Genomic DNA, 23,723 nt, shown 5'->3' on the forward strand with positions numbered 1-23,723 from the left:
ACCGATGAACTTGTCGCAAGACAGCCAATCGAGGTGTCGATGGACGCCGAAATAACTCTACTGGGGGCAAAAAGGAGGGCTACGGTGCTGGATGGATCCCAGCCCCCAACTAAGTTTCGGGGACCAGGGCTCCTTCCGACTCCATAGCCCACCTTTACGAACATCCGGACCTAAAAAATGACGTAAATACACGTCAAACACGGAGGTCCTTTCCTTGTCCATGTATCCAAGTCAGAATCAGATCCCTCCGCTGGTACTACCCTAAATCCTATCAAATTTGGAACAAGTGATGGTAAACTCGCGTATACAGAACATAGCGCGAGATGGTATCAAAAAGTAGGTAGAAACCGTGTTAGTGTAGAGTTTACTCCGCAGAGGCAGCTAATACCTTTTTATCGGACCCACACTCGCATCTAAAAATTTGAGGCTACCATCCCACCGTTTAATATCAACGCATGGGTATTGTCAGGGGAGTACCCACGACCTAGCGCTGGATGCTTTTTGTCAATGATGTGGAGCTTCTTCTGGCTGTGGGGCATCCTTAAAGCCAGGCGACTTAACCGAAAAGTACACAAACCCGACGGCATTGAGTGGATCCCTACAGGTACTGTGGTGATAACTTTTAGGCGGACAAGTTTTGCCAGCCAGAATTTTCTGCTGTTACACATCGTTAGTAGTAGAAAAAGTCTTTGCCCAAATACAGTGCCACAGCTGCTGTAAATTCGGACACGTAGCGATCAATGTCGATAAAACCAAAATGCTTCAAATGTGGCCAAGAGCATACAGGCAAAACATGTACTGTGCAGGAAGACTTAGCGTTTTGTCTGTTTGCTCAGGCAGGCACTTTGCTACACACAAGACCTGTCCAGAACACACTCGTCAACAGCTATCAAAGCAGCAATGTCTGACGACAAATCTCTTACTCTCAGGCTTGCGAAAGGTTCCCCCTGTTAAGAGATCCTACGCAGACGCGGCTCAGAGCCCCCCTATTTCCAAACTGATCCTATGCCTCAAACCCAACACTCTGCCTTCCCCACCACACTCAAAGTCCATCCCAAAGTACAGGAAAACGGTCTACATACAAGGTCCCCCATCGTCCTCTATCACAAGGATATGACCGTGCCGCTCACGAAGCCCTAATTAGAGACCGCAACCCTCCTCCGAGAATGGTGCCGCCCTCCGGCCCCAGGCTCCCGCCCTCCTCCCCCTTTCAGTCCCCCCCAACGATAACTGGACGTCTTCTATCCTTGCTGATCAATATGTTCAGCAAAATGGATGATTCCCCCTACCGCCCAACGTCGCCAACAAACTTTCACAATTTCTCCAAGTTGTAAATGTTCCATCTCATCCAGTGGAACAGTCACAGTCTCCGCCCTAAAAAACACGAAATTTTGCAAATGGTATCCTCGTATGACCCTACTGTCTTTGCCATGTCGGAGACCTGGTTGGTTCCGGGAGCCCGGTTCCGGGTGCCTGGCTTTCTCGTGCCTCCGACATGACAGAGATGATGGCTACGCAGGAGCCGCCCTTCTCATCAAATCTTCTGTCACGTATAATCGTATAACTCTTCCCCCTATCCCTTACGGCATTAATGCAGTCGCCGCCAAGATCATGGACTTTACCGTTCTTTCGATCTATATTTACGATCCGCTCTCCATTATATCTCAGACCTCGAGCACATATTTTCGCCCTTCCGGACCCATTCTCATTTTAGGTGACTTTAACTGTCATCATCTCATGTGGGGAAGCGCCGATTACGACGCCTTAGCCTGTGATCTCGTTGACCTGATGGAGGACAAAAATCTGCCTACTCAATGATGGTTCTCCGACGCGCAGAACGGCACCAGGCCTGAACTCTAGTGCCGTCGATCTTTCCCTGTGCTCTCCACATTTTGGCCCCTCTCTCTCGTGGTCTGTGCTCCAGGATTCCCACGGTAGTGATCACATTCAATCTTAATATCCTTCCCTACATCCTTTTCCCAACCCAGTACTCCCCAAATTCTAATAGGTACCACCTGTCCAAGGCTGATTGGGACCAGTTCGCGGCGGACTTGGATGCAGCAGTCAGCAAGATGCCCATTGTCTTACCAGAAAACGCCTGTATTTGTCATGACAACCTGATCGAGGCCTTCATAGTGCAGCTGACAAAAATATTCCGCCTAAAAAACGTTATAAGGCTAGGTCCCCACCTTGGTGGGACTCTGAATGTACGGACATGATTCGCCTAAGGAACGAGGCCGAGAAAGCGTATTGTGGAAACATGTCCTGGATAACTTTCTCGCATTCAAAAAGACCGCGGCTCAGGCGAAACGTTTGTTCAAAAAAAAAAGAAATTTGGATGGATAAACTTCTGCCAAAGTATCTCGCCCCGCACTCCATCAACTGTTCTATGGAAAGCCATAAAACGTTTTAGAGGTTCATTCATAGCCCGAGATGCGCCTAGTAACGACTCCTCAGTTTGGCTCACGGCATTTATAGACACCCTGTCTCCCCCACTGTCCCCCATGTTAACTCCCTCCCTTCCCCCTATCCTTTGAATTGCCCTCATAATAATCTCGACCAACCGTTTTCGTGGTTAGAACTTTTGGCATCGTTAGACCACCTCAAGAACTCGGCTCCTGGTCCAGATAGTATCCCGTACGCTTTTCTTGCCAAATCTGGCCAGGTTACCAAAAAATACTTTCTAGACCTTTTAAACCATTTCCTCGACCTGGGTTTCGTTCCAGAGGCTTGGAAAAAACAAATTATCATCCCTCTACATAAGCAAGGGAAAGATCCCCTCCTTCCTTCCTCCCACCGTCCAATCGCCTTATCATCCTGCCTTCTCAAAATCCTAGAGCACATGATTAAGAAACGCCTGGAGTGGTTCGTAGAATCAAATAAAATACTGTCCAAAAGCCAGTTTGGTTTTCGGAGAGGAATGGGCACCATGGATAGTCTCTCGATTTTAACAACTGACATCAGGATCTCCCTCTCAAGGAACGAGTTCCTTGTTGGCGTATTTTTGGACGTATCATCCGCGTATGATAGTGTCATACTCTCCTTACTCAGAGATAAACTATCTAAGCTGAGTCTGCCGCAGAAGCTGACGCATTTCATATGCAACTTCCTAATGGAACGATCCATCGAGGTGAGACATAATGGTTCCCATTCCACTCCGAGGCTAATCTGGCAAGGTCTTCCACAAGGATCCGTATTAAGTCCCTTGCTCTACAGCTTGTACACCCACGACCTTGACGAGGCTGTTTCACCGTTCTGCAACATACTGCAATACGCAGACGACATAGCTTTGTACGCATCGTCCCATTCCGTCGAAGTAGCCACCTGCAACTTGAACCAAGCCCTATTCTACCTGGGTGAATGGCTTGCTGTCCATGGTCTTTCCCTTTCAGTTTCCAAATGTAGCGTGGTTCCTTTTACTAGGAAAAGGTCGTTCCCCCCTGTGGAAGTCGCCTTCAATAATCAACTAATCCCTGTCAGTAAACAAGTCAAATTTCTAGGCGTTACGCTTGACTCTCGGCTTTCCGGTTGCCCCCATATTGATTCCACAGTTAAAAAGTGCCAATCAAACATCAACATTCTGCGTTGTCTTTCGGGTGTGTGGTGGGTGCCCACCCCTATTCCCAGAAACTCCTCTATAATGCCATAGTACGCAGCGTCCTTGATTATGGCTCCTTTATCTTAGAACCTTGTAACAAGGTGGCCTTAGGTAAACTGGACAAAATCCAGTACCAGTCCCTCCGGGTTATCCTGGGAGCCATGAAATCCTCCCCGACCAATGCCCTTCAAGTAGAAGCAACTGACCCCCCCCTTTACCTCCGACGTCAATACCTGGCTGATCGTTTCTTCCTCAGACTTTCCCTTCTGGACGACCACCCCCTCTTACCTAAGCTGCAAGAACTATCGGATTTAATTACTGACAGTGGATTCTGGTTCAACAAAAACCCGCCATGTCTTATCAATAGCTTCCGCAAATTCAATAACCTCCCAGACCCCTCTTTCACATGCTCCCTTCTCCCCCTTTTTGCTCACAGTTACGATGCTCTAATCTTTCAACCCAACATCATCCTTAACTTCGGAATAACAAAGAACCAGCCCGGAGCTAACAGTTCTTTTCTACACAACATCGAAAACTCCTGGCAAGGCTGGTCTTTGTTATTCACAGATGCCTCCAGGCTTATGGTTGGCGGCGCTGTGGGTTCGGCAGTCTGGATCCCGAAAGATTCAGTTATCCTGAGCTTTAAGTGCCCACCTCACACGTCAGTCTTTACCGGTGAGCTAGTCGCTATTCTGGAAGCCGTTAAATACATTAATGCTCATGGTATTAGCAACTCGATAATTTTTACGGACTCTCTTAGCGGTTTACAATCCATCACGGCCAATCCTTTCTCTGCCAAAATTAACTATCCTTTAGTGCTACTCATCAGGCAATCCCTATTCGAAGCCCATCTCCGCAACCTTGAGATCTCGTTGGCCTGGATTCCCAGTCATTCTGGGATCCGGGGAAACGAGGTCGCTGACGCATATGCTAAGGAGGCCATAGAGATCGGCAGCTTGGATCACTCCCACTGCTATTTCTATGACCTCTTCTCTGCTGCCAAATCCGATCTCACCTCTCTTTGGCTCCGTCATTATGAGTGCTCCTTACTGGTCAAAGGCCGTCATTACGGGGATATTCAACCAAACATCCCCCCTAAGCCTTGGTTTTTCCGGTTTCGTCAAGCGAACAAACAGACAACCTCTGTCATCTGCAGATTACGTATCGGACATACTTGTGCTCCATCCCGCCTGTATAGATGGGGTATTGTTCAATCCCCCCTCTGTCCATGCGGCTTGGAGGAGGGTACCGCCGACCACATTATGTTAAACTGCCCCATGAGAACTGTTCCCCTTTACAACATCCTTCCCCCCTGTATTCCCAAACCCACCAACCTCAAAACCCTCCTACTTCATGCCTCCTCCAACAAGAAAATCCTTAACATGTTAATTAATTATATAACTAAAGAAAAAATAAAACTATAGGTGCTTTTTCGCTTTTGTCGCTCCCTTTGATCCGATCTGTAATGTCTAAATGTTTTGTACTGTCTTCTATGTTTTGTGCTGTCCCTATGTTTGTGTATGTCTATTGCAGGTACGCAACAAACTCGCTTCCACAACCCCCGTTTAGAAATCTTATCCAACCGGTCTGACACAATATACACTTTGCTGCTGTCAGGTGTCATTGGCAGTAATGGACGCTAACCAAAAGCGACCGATTGCCACTAAACAAAAAAGTTGAAGTTGAGTTGAAGTTTATTATTTATAAAAACTCAATTAAAACATGTGTCACTTCATTGGGCTGTGCTCGTAACTAAAAAACCCTTTTAATATCTTAATTTTCTTCCCTTGTTTTCACTTCATTTTAGCTACAGACGAGGTTAGAAATAGTTTAGATCTCGTACACGTATGCAGTGTTTCGGATTTTACACGATTCAGTGGTGAAAATATGACGTGAAGTGGGTTTTTATAATCTGAACATAAAGTTTTCAAGATGCTGCCGTTGACACAGAAGGACACACGGTTCCCGCGCGGCCGCCTTGCCGGGCTCCGCGACAAGCTTACAAATTGGTTCAGGCTGATTCTTTCCGATAAAAATTCCAGGAATTTGTTCCTTTTCCTTTTACTTAATTTGTCTTTTGCGTTCGTTGAACTTTTCTACGGCGTCTGGACTAATAGCTTAGGTGAGTACTTATAAAAATCTCTGACTATAATAATGTTTCGGTCGAGTGTTAGTAAATAAAACTAGCATCTGGTGAATTCTATTTGCTTAGCTGTTTTAGCTATGGCACTAACTCTAATATGAACAATGTGTATTCATTACTATTGTGTTTAATAGTATCATTATAATTTCAGGTCTAATATCTGATGCATTCCACATGTTCTTTGACTGCACTGGCCTAGTTGCTGGTTTGGCCGCGTCATTGATATCCAAATGGAGAGCCAATGAGCGCTACTCTTATGGCTATGCTCGAGCAGAAGTTGTTGCGGGCTTTGTAAATGGACTATTTTTGTTATTTATTGCATTCTTCATTATGAGTGAGGCAGTGGAGCGAGCTATTGAACCACCAGAAGTAAGTTTTTTTCTTTGTTGCACTTTTAATTAATCAAAAAATAGCCTGTATGTATGAAAGGAGATCATAGAGTTTCTTAAGCTGTGGAACATGCTACACATGATGGTGTGTGCCTAACAATTTTTTTGTGATTTGCCAATTTTACTACTAGCTTCATTCACCTTCTAGCACAAACATAATTAATTACCCAAAAAATTATTGTTATGGGACAGGTTAACCAATTCGGCTGATTCTTTTTTTATTGTGCATTAGGGGTTGATATATATCTAGGAAGTTTCAGGGAAAAAAACAGCAGGTACATACACTTTGTTGTGCTAGTTGTTTCCTGTGACTTTCTGTATGAATAATTTGTTTAATTGTCTTGTGGTTAATATGCAATTTGCTCCAATAAAAAATATTTGATGCGCTTATCCAGGTTAAACTGTTTGTGCGCCAAATTTCATTAAAATCTGTCCTGTCTGTCTGTCTCAGATTTTCTCATATAAAAATAAAATGTTCACGAGATGCAAAATAATATGTTTACATTATTTTATTGAAAAGATGTGGATGTGAATGAACCAAACAATATGTCAATGTCAAACGAAACAGAAAAAGTGCACATTTGAGTTCTCTTATATGTGTCTAATACTCTAATTTGCATTTAAGCCTCAAAAAAACTCTAATTTGGAACATTTCAAACTGTCTCTGTTCTCTATAATTGTTATTTACCGAAAGAAAGTACTAAGAAATGCAATATTCGCCTTGACTGTACTTCCAGACTGGCATTTTTAGTTTCTACTTTATCAGTAAGTATTGTATTGTATTGAAACCATTAATTAAGATAAAGTTATCTAAGTTAAAACTTGAGATATGGTATGTTCCAAGTGCTTAAATTTAATAAGTTGCTTTATCTTCATGTTATCTTATGATTACAAAATCGATTTACCATGACTGGGAAATGCCTGTTAAATAAATTAAATGCCTATTTTTTCATTTTCAATCATTTGAAAATCTAAATATACAAAAAATATATGAAATAAAATTAAACAATTGAATAATAACATAGTTGTAATTTGGACATGTAATTCACATAATATTTAAATGATAATATCCTCCTAAGTCCTCGCATACTTTATAAAGGACTAATTAACACTAAGAAAAATTAACAGCTCAGTGACCACAACATATTTTTTGAATGCAATTAATTTAGCGTAATCTCTCATTTTCAATTCAGCTATTACATAATGGTTTACGCGAGCGACGCCGCGGGTAGAGGCTACTTTCAAAAAATAAACCCTGCAATTATTAATTATATCTCAAACTTGACAAATAGCAATTCACTAATGTCCAAATCATTTTCGACATAATTTCCATTGATACAATGTCGAAATTTCGTCGCTCACGTGCTCGCCCGCGCGTGTCAAGTAGGCACGTAGTTCTTTCTCCATGTTTCAAGTCAAGACTCTTTGTTTGCAAACGACCATTGTAGTGACAAGTTGTAATAAAACTGTTGAAGAAAGTTGAACTCTATGACAAGAACTATAGAGTTATTATGGAAAAATTACTGTTAGAACTTTATTCTTTGATTCATATATTATAATAGACTCTTATAAAGCTTTAACAGCACCATGAAATCATAAAGAAATGGTGGCTCAAGGCTATTTTTGGTTAAGAAGCAAAGATTGCAATGCAGTTGTGTTGCATTGTTGTCAGAAATAAATTTGCATTTACTTAGTACAATATGAAAACTAAGTCAAGGCCAGAAGTTTCTTTAATTTCAGCAGTTTACTTCATAGAATTAGGTGTTTAATTTTGATCTCATGATGATTTGCCTTGTATATGAGTATTTTATACTAAAATCATAAAATATTAATTTTATTATTTTGTTGCATCTTCGACAACACTGGTTCAAGTCTCAGCCAGTTGAAAAGTTTTACTTTGCGTTTTTTTTGTATGATCCTCGATAAAAAAAACGCACTTTTTTGGTTTCAAATGGAAGCAATAATCAGATTATTTATTTATGTGACACTTTTCACATAAAACATACACCATATAGATGGCACCTCTATCTTGCATTTCTTATTTTTTATTATTAGTGTTATTTATAAATGGCTGCCTCCATGGATTAAGCTATGCTAATTACAGGTGGTAGGACCTTGTGCAAGGTCCGCCCGGATTGCTACCACCATCTTGCTCGCTAATCCTGCCGTGAAGCAGCGTGTTGTGTTTCGGCGTGGAGAGTAAGACAGCCGGTGAAATTACTGGCACTTGAGGTATCCCATCTTAGGCCTCTAGATTGGCAACGCATCTGCATTCCCCCTGGTGTTGCAGGTGTCTATGGGCGGTGGTGATCTCTTACCATCAGGAGACCCTCTTGCTCGTTTGCCATCCAGTGGAATAAAAAAAAAATGCCAGTAAAACAGAAAAATATAAAACATGCCAGAAAGGAAATCTCGAGTCCCCATGTCGGATTATTAGCTATCAGCCCATGATGTTTCATAAATTGTCCAGAAAATCAGGAGGTAGGGAATGAGACCAGACCAATTAGTAGTACAACATTACAATGCTGCTCTGTTCCATTTTCAGGTAAAGCACGAGCGCCTCCTCCTCGTGTCCATACTAGGTTTCCTAGTGAACATGGTGGGCATATACGCGTTCAGTCACGCGCACAGCCACGCGCACGGCGGCCACGGCCACTCGCACGGCGGTCACGGCCATTCCCACGGCGGGCACGACCACTCCCACAACGGCCATTCACACGACGATGGCGAAGCCCCAACGGGAGCTGGCTCCGCCATCATGCGGGGAGTATTCCTCCACGTCCTAGCCGACACGCTCGGGTCAGTAGGCGTGATTATATCAGCTATACTCATGCGTATGTTCGGCTGGATGCGAGCAGACCCCATATGCTCCATGGCCATAGCGCTCCTTATAGCTGGCAGTGTTATACCCTTAGTGCGTGACTCTGCGGGTGTGTTGATGCAAAGAACTCCAACAGCCATAGAGCGGGCGTTGCCTAATTTGTATACGCGAGTAGTGGGTTTGGCGGGAGTGCATGGGGTCCAGGATCCACACTTTTGGACGCTCTGTAGTAACGTGCACGTTGGCGCTTTGAAGCTAGAAGTTGCTCGTGAGGTCGACCCGCGCTACGTCACGGAACAGACGGCGAGGATCTTCCGTGAAGCAGGCGTCAAGCATCTAACCGTCCAACTGGACTACTCCCCGCTCTGATCCTAACCTCAAATCACAAATGTACAGATTATAGTGGTAATCTAAGATGTAATGCAGTTCTCTGTATACATACCGGTGCGATTAGGAAATTATAAATCCAACTTGGATTTCGATGGTCGTTACGTAAAATCTACAAAAAACATTGTGCCAATGGATTCTGTTTAGCAGATAAAGTTTTAGGCATTCTGACGACTTGCGAGACGTTATGTAGCGACCGAAGGTTTATAATTTACTAGCTTTTGCCCGCGACTTCGTCCGCGTGGAATAGTAACTTTGGAAAGTGTCTAAGTTATTTAGGGTACCTATTCTGCCAATAATAGCACATAGAAACCTCTACGGTTTACTGAAAATAAGCTATTTTAATACATGCTTTATATCTAAACTATTTTTTTTTTGTTCTTCCATTCGTTCTAAAACATAAATATTTTGCGGGTAGCCATATTTTAGCAATACGACGTGTATTCTACCCTGCCAACACAAAAGGACTAATTCTTCATAGTGAACTCTTGACATCTTACGTTCTTTATTGTAAGTTAGGAGGGTAGGATTATAATTAAGACGTCATTCTTACTAAGCATAGCTACACATTTTTCCGATAAGTATACTTATAGTAAATTTGTTTGGAATTCCTTAAGAACTTTCATCCTCATATTTTCAAGTATGAAAAATGTCGAAATGTGAAAAGAGCCGGAACAAATGTTTTTTAGGGTTCCGTACCTCAAAAGGAAAAAAATGGAACCCTTAGACCCTATATCCCGTAAACGCGCGGAGTATGTATCGAGTTGAAATTAAAACCCTAAACTCAGGTCAACAGTCCCGGAAGCTGTGAAAAAATCGAACTTCTAAGTTAACGCAATCAAAAGCTACAGTCATTAAAAAAGTGTTTCCATACAAATCGCCTTAACAGAAAAAGGTTTAGGGTACTTCCGGCTGTCCTAGAAACTTGGAATTTTGTATAAAGGTAGCTCTATTAGCAATTTTTTTTCCTAACACTGGATATTCATTCATAAATACCTACGTACGGAACCCTTGATGCGCGAGTCTGAGTCGAATTTAACCAGTTTTTTTTGTTCTTATCGAATACCTAAACATAAAGATTCATCGATTTATCTTTGATAATGACGACGTTTCATATAAGTTTTCATCCCCTATTTCATCCCCTCGCAGGTAAAATTTTCAAAAACGCTTGAACAAATATCTATTTTATTTTTTATAAGTGCCCAAATGCAAAGTTTCATAAAGTACAATCGATTTATATTCGACAATGACGACCTTCATATAAACTTTCATCCCCTATTTCACCCTCACACAGGAAGAATTTAAAAAAACGCGCGAACAAATATCTATTTATCTCTTATCACGTGCCCAAATGCCAAGTTTCACAAAGAACCATCGATTTATCTTCGACAATGACGATCTTTATATATAAACTTTCATCCCCTATTTCACCCCCATACAGGAAGAATTTTAAAAAACGCGCGAACAAATGTCTATTTATCTCTTAATCACGTGCCGAAATGGCAAGTTTAATAAAGACTCATCGATTTATCTTCGATAATGACGACCTTCCATATGAACTTTCATCCCCTATTTCATCCCCCCACAGGTCGAATTTTCAAAAAAGCTCTTTCAAATACCGACTTATTTTTTATTAAGTTCCTAAATGCCAAGTTTCATGGTTTTATCTTCGACAGCGACAAACTCCACCATATAAACTTTCATCCCCTATTTCAACCCCTTAAAGCCTCTTTTTCGCGATAAAACATAGCCTATGTTCTTTCCCATGGTCTATTCTATCTCTGTACCAAATTTCATTCAAATCGGTTCAGCGGTTTTGGCGTGAAAGCGTAACAGACAGACAGACAGACAGACAGACAGACAGAGTTACTTTCGCATTTATAATATTAGTATGGAAGTATGGATAGTATGGATAGTATGGATAGTATGGATTTTTTATTAAGTTCCTAAATGCCAAGTTTCATGGTTTTATCTTCGACAGCGACAAACTTCCACCATATAAACTTTCATCCCCTATTTCAACCCCTTAAAGCCTCTTTTTCGCGATAAAACATAGCCTATGTTCTTTCCCATGGTCTATTCTATCTCTGTACCAAATTTCATTCAAATCGGTTCAGCGGTTTTGGCGTGAAAGCGTAACAGACAGACAGACAGACAGACAGACAGAGTTACTTTCGCATTTATAATATTAGTATGGATAGTATGGATTATTGTGATAAGATAGTAATTGTAATTTGGCAAAGCTGTAAATTGAATCGGATTCTTTTAATATGTGGAATATTTGTTTTATGTTGTGTACCTATGGAGATGCCAGGCCAACTTTAAGCGGCAATTACACTGAGTCGTTCGCCGCATGCTGCGACCGCAAAAGTGTAAAGAACACGGTAGTCGGCCGCATTCGGCGAGCGACACCTGCCACCGCCTTAATATGGCCGCCGCAGTAGACGGACAGACTAATGTAAAGACGACGTTCGTTCGCCGAAGTAGTTTGAAAAACGACGCAGTGTAATTGCCGCTTTAATCCTAGGTGGAATTCTAAAACGGTGTTTTTTTATTTATCTTCTGGTTATATTGAATATATGGTTACAGTGAATATGTACAGGCGACACAACAATCGAGTATTTGGGTCATTGTCAAAATTCATACAGCCCACTACGCCTCTGCATGCCGTGTTATATAAAGAAGTCGTCTTATTTTTGAGAGACGACGACGACAGGGGGAGGGGGGGAGGGGTGTACCGTGTCGTAATCCGCCCCGGGCGCCAACCCATGCTACGCCACCACTGTTAATAATGATTATCATTTATGATCTATGTTTTATTAATTGTCTTGTCGCTCGTCTAAATAATTTATCCATGTATAACAAAACAACGTGTGAAATTGTGTTACCGGAAAACCATAAATATAAGCAGGGCCGAGTTTGCCTGTTCCATGCACATAATTTGAAATTTATTGACAATGAACTATTTATTTATTAGTGCGAAACACGGTGCGTCAAAGCTGTTTTATAATTCCATCTTATTGGCGTAAATTGAATAGATTTGTATTGCGATGATTATTTTCTTTACTTAGGAATGATGAGACCACCAGTTAACTGATGTACTTTTTATGAGCTATTAAACGCGATAATTCCGTAGATTTTGTATGGAAATAGCTAGTTATGATGTCACTTATTTCCCAATCCAATCGACTATATTTGTTTTCAAGCAACTAAAAATCAGATTTTATAAAATTAAGTTGTTTTTAGGGTTCCGGAGCCAAAATGGCATAAACAGAACCCTTATAGTTTCGCCATGTCTGTCTGTCTGTCTGTCCGTCCGTCCGCGGCTTTGCTCAGCAGGGCTACTACGAAACTCGAAACTCGAAGTTCGTATCGTACCGTCCCTCTCGCTCTCGTATTAAATAGTATAAGTGTCAGAGGAACCGCACGACACGAACTTCGAGTTTCTTAGTAGCCCTGCAGGGACTATCAATGCTAGAAAGCTGTAATTTTGCACGGATATATATGTAAACTATGCCGACAAAATGGTACAGTAAAAAATTTCAAAGAAAAAATTTTTTTTTGGGTACCTTCCATAGACGTAAAGTGGGGGTGTTTTTTTTTTCTCATCCAACCCTATAGTGTGGGGTATCGTTGGGTTTGCTGAGACGATTTTTCGATTCATTGATTTTTTTGCGAAATATTCAACTTTAAAGTGCAAATTTTCATTTAAAATCGAGCGCCTCTAAAATCTAAACCGGTGGGTGGAAAACTTTGAAAAAACTTTCAAGGAAAACTATAACGGCTAAGTTTGCTTGAGAATTATTAGTAGTTTTACTCTTAAATAGCAGCCTAAGGTATAAAATACACCTAAACTTGGAAGATTCCGTATAAAATACGAAATCCTGAGAAAAACATTACTTAATTTTTTCGTAATGGCTACGGAACCCTATTTTGGGCGTGTCCGACACGCTCTTGGCCGGTTTTTTTTACTAGAGTCGCGTCTTGAAATTACTGTTTTATGGTGTCATCTACCCTACTGAAACTTGGTAACATTTTGTCACTAAACAGAACTGAGGTGATGCAAAATCACGATCAGAATCAAGTACAGTCTTATTAAAATAATATCGTCTCTAAACCGGTAATCTTACCAAATGAACTTGAATGCCTCAAGGTTCAGTTTATATTTTAGTAACGATATATTCAAACTGAAGAAATATCTGAAATATTAACTTTTAACCACATTATGCTCTAATGAGGATTAGTGACAATTTGAAGACTCTGATTAAAAATTATCATCGGTCATTTTGCTTTTAACACAGTACCTACATCAGTGTCAATTTCATCGGATATTCTTGTCTTGAACATGTGCAATCGTTCATCCTTTCGTTCATCATTGGACTGTTCCTTTGAATGTTGTCAGATTCGACGGAGTGATGGTTTTTAGCTATCCTAACTGTTGCAGTAAGAATGGTTGGTAGAGTGTGGACTAGAAAATAATACTTTCAATTTGTTATTGGTGTCTGCTACATTCGAAGATATAGTCAGATTTGCAGCACACGAATGAGTGTTGCTGTCGATCGAAGTTTGTAGATTAGTTTCTGGTTTTTAACTGCCCCATAATAGTAGTTACTTAGCTTCGAATTAAATTGGTGCATTTATCATGTATTTATGGAGTATAGTATATGTAACCAAAAGGTTGTATTTATACATAGTATAAAATATGTAATGGCTAATACGCCCCCATAACTTAACAATGCCTTACTTTTTTCAATTTGGAATTATTCTTTCATCGATTTAAGGTTGTCGCACACGTAACCGCTCGGCACCGGATCGGCGCCGCCTCAACTCGAGCCGTCCAGTATTCTTTGTAAGAAATTCCATACGCACACATATCAGCATCGCCTCGCCTCGGCGCAAGCTATCCGCAAGCGGCGCGCGGGCAACTCGCGTCATCGAGATTACGTCGGGCCGCCGCCCGTGGGGATGAGGGTGCGCAGACCGCCATCGTTCCCCCCGCGGCCAGCGGCCACCCCGCCGACGCTCCACTTTCCCAGTTTCGATTCGATCGCGATGCCGCCTCGTTTATACCTGCTGACCTGGCAACGTTGCATTTTTGTTAGTTTTTCTCTATTATTCCATAAAAATTGAATGAAAATTAAAAATGTTGTCTGATAGAACACTTCTTCATTAATGTGTCTACTACAATAATTATTTGTTATATAGACTTTTATTTTCTTTAAAAACCGTTTATCGTTTAATTTTCATGGAATAATCGAGAAAAACTAACAAAAATGCAACGTTGCCAGCTCAACAGGTATAAACGCTCTAAAGCGCGCTCTCGCCCAGCCGTAAGCGCGATGTCACCTAGCCGCAACCGCGCGGATACCTAGGAAGTGCTGCGCCGTTTCCGTTCCGTTACATGCGTTGCGTGCTTGGTTGACGCCTGTACTGGTTGGTGTGCGACAACCTTGCAGGTTTACTTCTTTTGGACTAGTTTTTTTCCCGAAACTTTCGTCTATTCTACATCCTGCGAGTTTGTTTTTTCGGGATATAATGTACCTTATGTTATTCTGGAACACTAAAAACATTTTCACAATCGATTCAGTTGTTCCAGAGCTTACCCATGCAAATACAAATGAAAATTTACCTCTTTATTGTATTAGTATACGTAGGTAGATATTATACATCAATAAGTAATGGGTTTTTCGTCAGGCGACTATCGTTAGATGGCGTTGTATCGTGAGGTCCGTTTGACGTTTCAGTCTTGCTTGCGATTGGCTCATTATTTAGCCAACACAATTAGTTATTTAACCAATCACGAGCGCGACGCAAATGTCAAACGGACCTCACAATACTAACGCCATCTAGCGATATTTCGCCTCTCGAAAAACCCTAATTGAAATAGGCCACTTCCTAAATGTGGAAGATTCAACATTGAAAATGGCAGTGTGGGATATATCCTATACTTTTGTTTAAATTTGAATGTCCAATAGTTACATTTACTTAAACCAAAATTATTGTACGTTTTTATATGCTTTATATTATTATTTACCTTTTATTTTATTATGCTGATTTTGTAAGTCTTCAAAGGGCTATATTTTATCCTAGCTATATGTTGAGCCAAAAACATTCCATGCATACTTTTTAATCTTACACTCAACTCACCATTTTGTGATGAAATTCATAGTACAGTTTTATACTTAATAGTTTGTATGTATAAGTTTAGGTATGTATTATTTGAACCTTTACAGGACTACGAGGGTGCAGTTAATGTACCATTCTGTATTTGTCGGTAGGGAATGTACGGCAGTAATTTTAGGGGGGGGCGGGAGGCTAGAATAGTAGAGATCTCTCTCCAGGCAAAGCTTCAGGCAAGAGTTATGCCTGGGGACCGAAATCCGAAGGAAAATATGCGTCACAGTTGAGAAACTTCGATGGCGCCATGTAGGATTCGGAGTTTTTTTATTTACTCACTAGATGGCGTCGCTACAAATGTAACACCGGATAATCCAAATCCTTAGGACAATAACACGGGGATTTGAATGATCAGATCGTACATTATTGCCATTCATTCCGGATCCACAATTATAGATTTAACCGCACCCTTGTGAACAGCAAGGCTACTACGAAACTCGAAGTTCGTGTCGTGCGGTCCCTCTGACACTTACACTGTTTAATACGAGTGCGAGAGGGACTGCACGACACGAACTTCGAGTTTCGGAGTAGCCCTGCAGGATTCAGCACATAATAAATATTTTTATATACAGCGCCATGGTCGTAGCCAGTTAAGTATTTTATTATTTAATTACAGTACTAGTACTCGTCAAAGGTAATTTTATTTACTTCAAGTACTGGTTTTTGCTTGTAACCTGCCTGGCTATGCTAATGGACATTAACCCGCTTTTAGCCTTAACATAAATTATATTGTAATTACCTACATGGTCACACTCGTAATCATAAAACTTAATTCAAATTTATTATGAATAAAAATCAACAACTTTAAATAAATTAGGTACCTTACAACTGCATACTTATACAATATTTTTCCAATAGCAGTATAGTAACGGATGATTCGAAAATAAATCTAGTTACTGAAGTACTTCGTATTTCATTTATGAAATATATTTTTATACCCATCTGTTGAGGTTTTTCTTTTTACTAACTTACTAGCCGTTACCCGCGACTCCGTCTGCGTAGAATTCGTTTATCGCTATCCCGCGGAATCTATGCAATTTTCCGGGATAAAAAAATATCCTATGTCCTAACAAACAAACAGATTTACAAACTTTCGCATTACATCACATAATATTAGTGACTTGAAAAAAGAGAGTTGCCACGGATTTAGGCCGCGGTCTGCCCAAGATGTGTTTGTCATGAACTATTATTGTTTTTTTAGCAGACGGGACATTTGAAAATTTATATTTTTTATTAAAAATGACCGAAATCAAAATATAAGCACAAAAATAAAAAGAGACCGACACGCGACGCCCATGGGACCGGGCGTGGCGACGCACAGTTTGGAAAACCCTGGTATAAGTAAATACTGCTTTTCATTAGGTACCTAGGTCATGTCGAGAAAACCAAATTTTACACTCAAATAATCAGGTTTCGTTATAATTTGGGAACTGACAAAAAATAAAACAAAATTCAATTTCATACATCTTTTTTACATCCTTAGAAACACATGACATGAACTCAACTCTTTACAACAAAGTTATTAAATAAAGAAATCTGTATTTAATTCAAAATATATTATTTATAACATCGGAACAGACACGTTCTGCTCATTATCGGCAGTCCCCTGCGACATTTGATCTAGTAATTGAAGAAGTAAACAAATTCGAAAGAAAAAACAAAATTTATATCAGTCAGCGAAGTAGTCTTAAGTTAAATGAATGTCTTGAGCTATTTTGTATATTTGAGCTTAAAATGGTACAGAAACAGGCGAAATACGTGAATGTGATGCGTCAGAAACAATCGCCGTTTCGTCGATCGTCTGTGATTCTATTTGTTTAACACTGGTTTTTACTGGGAGGATACAAAAACTGATATAAAACAACTTACAAAGAAGTGAAATCTGTTTTTACTTATGCAAGTCGCTTATCCTTTACAAATCATATCAAGCATTTTCAGGTACATTCGAAAATACACAATAATTTTTCATACATGAACATAACACATGCAACGACAATCTGATACAATCTGTGTTATATTTATGTAGATGACATGGGAACAAACAGCACTGGCTAGAGCCCTTGATCAAGGTAGAGCGCCATCAAAATTTTATTTTGCACTGGAAACTGGCGCCCATCGACATTTATGTGCATCTCTTGCCATCTGGCGCCGAGAGCGACAGTTCCTCTTGCTCTACCCCAGGGCCGGCGCCGGGAACAAAGCTAACACAATGGCTATCAGCAAGAGCTAACACAAATGCGTTTTCACGATATTTCCCTATTGTCCCTGCGGCACATAGGTGTGCATTGGGTCAATTCCAGGGTAGACAGCGCCTGCCCACTGAATATTCAATGCACGCCAGAGGTGGCCTCTCATTTGTGCGTGAACGCACCTGAAAATGGCTCGTCTGTCAATTTGCAGTGAATTTAAGTACTAGTCAACAAGCCCACTGACGTTAAGATAGCCTTGCATAAGCCAAAGCAGAGATAACCGCAGAGACGCCACACCCCCTTTTTGATGTTATTCGATGAGCTTCTTAGCCTTGAAGTAGCGGCGGAGATAGAGCACCTGCCACGTGGCCAGCCCCAGGAGGCAGACCATGGAAAATACGCTGAAGAACAACACGCGGTTGTTTGTTGACTCTACAATTGAATAAAGAAGGTTAGTTTAGAATCTTTTCTTTTGAGTAATGTCACAGATTAATTTGAAAATTTGAGCTCTCAACCTAAGAATTTAGGGACTGACACAATTGGTTTACAGTATGTAATGCAAAAGATTTTTTTATAAGATACTCTTGCCATAGTTACTCTACATACACATACGCTACGTTACATAGTCAGTGATGACGTTCAAATCTGTAAAAAAATATTTTTTAAAGTTACCATTGGTGTCTCTCATTTCTTCCTCTCTCTTCCTCATAAGAGTGAAGTCTTGCACGATGGCTTCTGACAGGTCTTCCAGTCTCTTGAGCTCCACTTCCATGGGTTTCAGCTTTGCAGCCTCACCAATCTAGCATAAAACCAATTTGTCATTAGGAACTGTAAACTATAAGGTAGTTGAATTGAAATTGCGGGATTTTACTAAATTCCCCCAGGAATTCCCAAAAATTACATCATGATATTAAAAATTTGTAACATTAGTAGGGTAGGTTGCCTTGCCCATAAGAGTAGAAAATAAATCTGTCTATCATACACACTACATATAAATATAATAGTTAGCCATTTGACGCTTGTGTGCAGCAATACAAATAAATTTGCATGATAATAGGCGAATTTCACATGCCTCGTCACAAATAATATCACCACTTCCCTTGTATCCATTTTTAACGTTAAAGGCATGGACATGGCAACAATTGTGTACATTTAGTTAGTACATTTTTAATGGCTTCTTCTGGACATTTTCTACATTTTATGAGCAGGCTAGATAAATAAAAAAAAATTGATATTTAAAGTATTATAAAACGCGCTCAGTACGTTTTTTTGGCACAGAGTCTAAGGACTGTGACATCAAAATTGAAACACACAGGATTAGTGAAAAAAAAAGAAAAACTGAAAATAAATTATTACAATGAATTCAGTCATGTCATTGATGGGAAATCAAACAAATTGAACAAAACCTCTCAAACAAAATGGATGCAGGAGTCTCATGCATGTCCAATATTTAATTTAAGTTAAAAATATGTTTATTGTTTATAGGGGTATCTTTGTTTTGTTGTGTGGCTACTTACTCTACCTGTGAAGATACACTGTAACTTTTATTCAAACAATTTAAAAATCTTTTTTTCTGTTGCATTTTAAATTATCCATTACAAAAATTATCATGAGCAGCTCCCAGCTGCTACAGTGAAGATAGGAAGAAATAACTATCCTTGTGACAGCCATTCAGGCACATTATTAGAGTAGACAGACCATCCATTTTGGGTTTTAGCTTAGCATGCATTGTATCAAAACCAGCATGTGCATCAAATCATTTAGCATTAATATAGTCTGAATTACCCCAAATTTCTGGCAGGTGTAGATTGTAGAACATCCATTGATCATGGTCAAAAGAATTAAAAAATAATGATTGATCAAAATTATTTGCAGTATGTTTCCAATAATGTTACCATAAAAAAAGCAAACTATATAAAATTTATATATAAAATAGTTAAACTAATGAGAAAAGTAAATAAAGTAATAACAAAAAGAAGTTGGTTTACTTGAAAAGGGTTTAACCCATCACATGTCAGCCCCTACCACAGAGATTTGCTCTCAAATGTTACAATACAAACATATCCATTTTCTTGTAGACAATATGGCAGCGCAAAAAAGTTAGGGACCAATGTAATCTTCAGGACATGTAAAGGGTTAATTAAAAAAAAATACTTACACCTTCATAGTTCTTAGCCTCTATTCCAACTTTGATGTCTAGATTTACATCTTGGCTGACACTGCGGCGTTCTGAAAACAGGTTAATGTCATGAAATAAAATCCAAGATCTCATGGTCAAATTAATATTTTCTCCTCTTTGTAAAATATAAAATAATCAACTTTAAACTGTTAGTTACCTTTAATTCAGACTTATCTAAAATCAAAAATGTATAGGTACTCTTGTAATAAAATTTTGTTCAGTTACTTTGTTGGAAAGAATTGAAGAATCAATTAAAGTTAATAGTTGTTACTTGATTAGGGTACTAACTGACTTAACTGAACTAAATCCTGTTCTAACCATACCTGGAGGCACCTTGGATATGAAACACACTTCAAATGTGTCATATGTTTCTGTAACGAATGTGAATTTCCCTTTGGTTATTGAATCTTTTTGCGATAGAATGTGTCCTTTTGAATCTCGAATCTGTGGGAATGATAATATAATTTATTTGATTACTTCATAACAAAAAAGTTTATCCCTTCCCTTATTTAAAACAACTGACATGTTACAGGATCTTTAAGGCTGTGCTGGCTTAAAAAAATGGTTTGTAATTTAGTGAAATTACTTTTTATTATGCTTAATTTTTATTTTTCTGGCATGCAGTAAGTTGAAAGTATTGTTGAACATTTGGTAGGTAAAAAATCATGTTAATCCACTTCCAGTGGTTATAGATAAGCGCCGGAAAACAATAATAAAAAAAATACAGTTGGTAACCGGGTTTCCAAGGCATAAAGCGATGCTGATGACCTAATATAAAAGTACAATCTGGAATACTAAAACAGCAATTCATAACTTACAATGTAATCTACTCGCTGGCCAACGACTTCCGTGACTTCGTATTCTCCTGCCACGAGGACATTGGCGTGTAACTCCTCCTTCAAGCACTTCTGAGTGTTCGGAGCTAAGCTCCACATGATTCCGTCAGTACCATGCCAAAACACACTCAAAATGAATATGAGATAGTAAACCTCCATGTTTGCTAATCACTAGAACTATTAAAATCCCAATGAATTATCGGCAGTTCATTACAATCAGGAAAGGAAAACAAACATATTCTGTGTCAAAAAGACCGATGAGTTGGCCCAAAAGAACGTAGACGGCGGCGTATAGCCAAACGTAAAAGTTGCCATGTTTTTGTAACGCTCTTGCGTAAGTTGGGACGTTTTTTCTATTCAACAGGGCTACTACGTTTCTGCTGGGCTACTACGAAACACGTAACTCGAAGTTCGTATCGTACCGTCCCTCTCGCTCTCGTATTAAATAGTGTCAGAGGGACCGCACGACACAAACTTCGAGTTTCGAGTTTCGTAGTAGCGCTGTGTTTGGGACGATGGCGTGAGTGGAGCAAAGAGTATTGGTATGAGTGAACTAGAAAAATACTTACTTATTTATTATAATAAAATAAAATTAAATAGTTGCCACCAAGTAAATAATACCTTTATTATTATAGCGCAAGATAGTTCAAAATCAGCCGATAGAAAGACTGCAGGGCTACTATGAAATTCGAAAAGTTCATATCGTACCGTCCCTCTCAGTCTCGTATCAAATAATATAAGTGTCGGCGAGTCGGCGAGACGGTGCAATACGAACTTAGATTAACGAATTTCGTAGTAGCCTTCTGGCGCTAATTTAGTTAGCTATTTTGCAAAAAGAATAAAAATAAGATATTTGAAAAATGTAACGTATTGCATATGTGTTATCTAGGGTTGGATCTTAATTAATATTAGCTACACATTAGCAATGATCCTGAATTTTAAAGGTAATATTCGTTTACAGCCCTATATGTAATTTATTGTCCTATATGTAATATATTGCCGCTTTATGTAATTTAATACAAGAGTCAAAGGGACGGTACCACAATATACGTAACAAGTTAGTTGTATGTATGTATTGTGACGCGACGGTACGATACGAAACGAACTTTGATGTTCGAATTTTGTAGTAGCCCCCTAGTGCTTACTCTATAGTGATGTACACAGTTGTAATTTAACTATATTTTTGACACATTAAATTACGTTTTTTTTTTTCCATTCTTAATTTCCTTTTGTTATGCCATCTGAAATTCTGAATGTCTAACTTACGACAATGTACTCTTTTTTCTGATTTGCCAATTATCCCTACTCTGGACATGGACTTACTTAAATTAAATAAGGTATATCGATATCGATATATAAATGCACTTTGCATTTTGACAGAACAAACGCAAACAACACTATTTGAAGTAAAAGTGAATGTGAAGTAAGTTTCATATAACCCTAATTTGCCAATTTCATAAATAATAATCCTTGCATCGATCCAAATGATTATTTAAAGAGTTGATCAAGTGCTGAAGTGTTCTAAACGTGTCTGTTACACGCAGTTGGACCTTATTCTTCTGAAACCGTTGTGATTGGACTAAAAGACCTTCTGACAGCTAGATTTTTATATACGCAGGAACATTTGTAAATATCCTTTTTCTGGAAGACCCAAGACATCATCCTATAATTTACCTGTCTCTAATAGATCTACTGCCCTATAAATTCTTAAGGTATGTGTTATTTATTTTACTCTTTCTTGCAAATTTGAATGAAATGTTTACATAACATAACTGCATGTTATTTATCTTATAATTTTTCCTTAATAGGGTTTGTGTCAAAGTTTTTAAAATTATAATTGATTGGCTTTGAGATTCTGTGATTCCATTACTGGTTTTAGCAGTTCAGTGACTTAATATTATGCTGTGTTAAAAAATACTCTATTTTATCATTGTGAAATTGAAGTTTCTAGCTGTCATAGTCATTTTTTGAATCATTTATAAGTTTATAACTTAGCAACTTAACTTAAAAAGAGTGAAAGCTATAAAAAAAAAGTTTATAACTTAGATATAGTTTGATTTAATTTCTATTAGACTAGAATGACCCTGAAATAAATGAGACAAGACCAATAAAATTGTTTGATTTCTGCACTTATCATAAAACTAAGCTTTTAATCTTTTAATTGACAAGATTTAATTTTTTTCACATCTGTAAATTACTAAAGGAATTTAAAGAGTTTTGCCTCCTTAACATGGGAAAATATTTATTATAATTTATTTCTCCATATTTAAAAAAAACACAAAAAATAAAATATATATCTGAATTTGCCAAAACTACCTTCCTTTGCCTTTTTCACCAGAAAAAGGAGCTGTCATAATTTTGACAATGTCTACGTCAGATTTACGTGATCTTTTTTTTTTAATAGAGACTAGACAAAAGTAATGGTAAGTAAATCTATTGTGTGGTAGTTTTGGAGTTATGTCCTTTTAGAATAAGCACATCTTAAAAAAATTGTAATAAATAAATTAATAATCATAGCAATTTTTTTTAAATATCAGCGTCTTTCTCTTTCCAAACAATACAGAGAACAAATCAAATTAGTCTTAGAAATAAGAAATCTTGTCAATTTAAGTGTGTCACTAGATCCATACAGCTCCATAGAGTGTATGAAAAATGTTCTAGTCTAATTTACATAGACATATTACTTGATATTACATATATTGCTTCTACTTGAATTCAGAGCTGAATTTAGGGGAGGGCATCCGGCTACGGCCCCAGGTGCAGCCTTCAAAAAAGAGGGGCCTACACAATATACTTCGTTTTTTTTTTTCTATACCAACAACTAAACACTAGTACAAACATAATTAAAGTTTTGTGAAAATAGTTTTGCCTCCACTCCTTTGTTGCCCTAAGAAGGCCTCCAGACCTCTAAATCTGGCTCGGCTTGCATCCATCATCATCATCATCAGCCTACAGCAGTCCACTGCTGGACATAGGCCTCTTCCATGGCGCGCCACAACGCTCT

At 39.0% G+C, this 23,723-nt stretch overlaps 4 protein-coding genes across 4 annotated transcripts in view; 3 read left to right on the forward strand and 1 right to left on the reverse strand.

Moving 5' to 3' along the window:
* The first annotated feature begins 510 nt into the window (after positions 1-510).
* Positions 511-5,189, forward strand: LOC141433011 (uncharacterized). The gene is made up of 6 exons (XM_074094849.1): positions 511-604; positions 930-1,059; positions 2,009-2,193; positions 2,580-3,356; positions 3,686-4,703; positions 5,132-5,189. Exons 1-6 carry the CDS (start codon positions 511-513, stop codon positions 5,187-5,189), a joined length of 2,262 nt encoding a protein of 753 aa, XP_073950950.1.
* Positions 5,118-16,419, forward strand: ZnT86D (solute carrier family 30 member 7). Its single transcript, XM_074094702.1, has 3 exons — positions 5,118-5,720; positions 5,893-6,110; positions 8,676-16,419. Exons 1-3 carry the CDS (start codon positions 5,531-5,533, stop codon positions 9,318-9,320), a joined length of 1,053 nt encoding a protein of 350 aa, XP_073950803.1. The 5' UTR covers positions 5,118-5,530; the 3' UTR covers positions 9,321-16,419.
* A 547-nt stretch (positions 16,420-16,966) lies between these two features.
* bai (Transmembrane emp24 domain-containing protein bai) lies at positions 16,967-21,025 on the reverse strand. The gene is made up of 5 exons (XM_074094711.1): positions 20,702-21,025; positions 20,207-20,327; positions 19,863-19,933; positions 18,377-18,503; positions 16,967-18,136 (listed from the first exon to the last, which is right to left on the reverse strand). The coding sequence occupies exons 1-5, from the start codon at positions 20,876-20,878 to the stop codon at positions 18,015-18,017; spliced, it is 618 nt and encodes a 205-aa protein (XP_073950812.1). The 5' UTR covers positions 20,879-21,025; the 3' UTR covers positions 16,967-18,014.
* A 1,099-nt stretch (positions 21,026-22,124) lies between these two features.
* The window catches only part of ERR (estrogen-related receptor), a 68,773-nt gene continuing 67,174 nt past the window's right edge, over positions 22,125-23,723 (forward strand). The window contains exon 1 of the mRNA XM_074094701.1: positions 22,125-22,431. The gene's annotated coding sequence lies outside the window, so the exon portion shown is untranslated. The remainder of the gene's footprint in view (positions 22,432-23,723) is intronic.

This window comes from Choristoneura fumiferana, chromosome 11 (genome assembly GCF_025370935.1).
Source record: "Choristoneura fumiferana chromosome 11, NRCan_CFum_1, whole genome shotgun sequence".
Lineage (NCBI taxonomy): Eukaryota > Metazoa > Arthropoda > Insecta > Lepidoptera > Tortricidae > Choristoneura > Choristoneura fumiferana.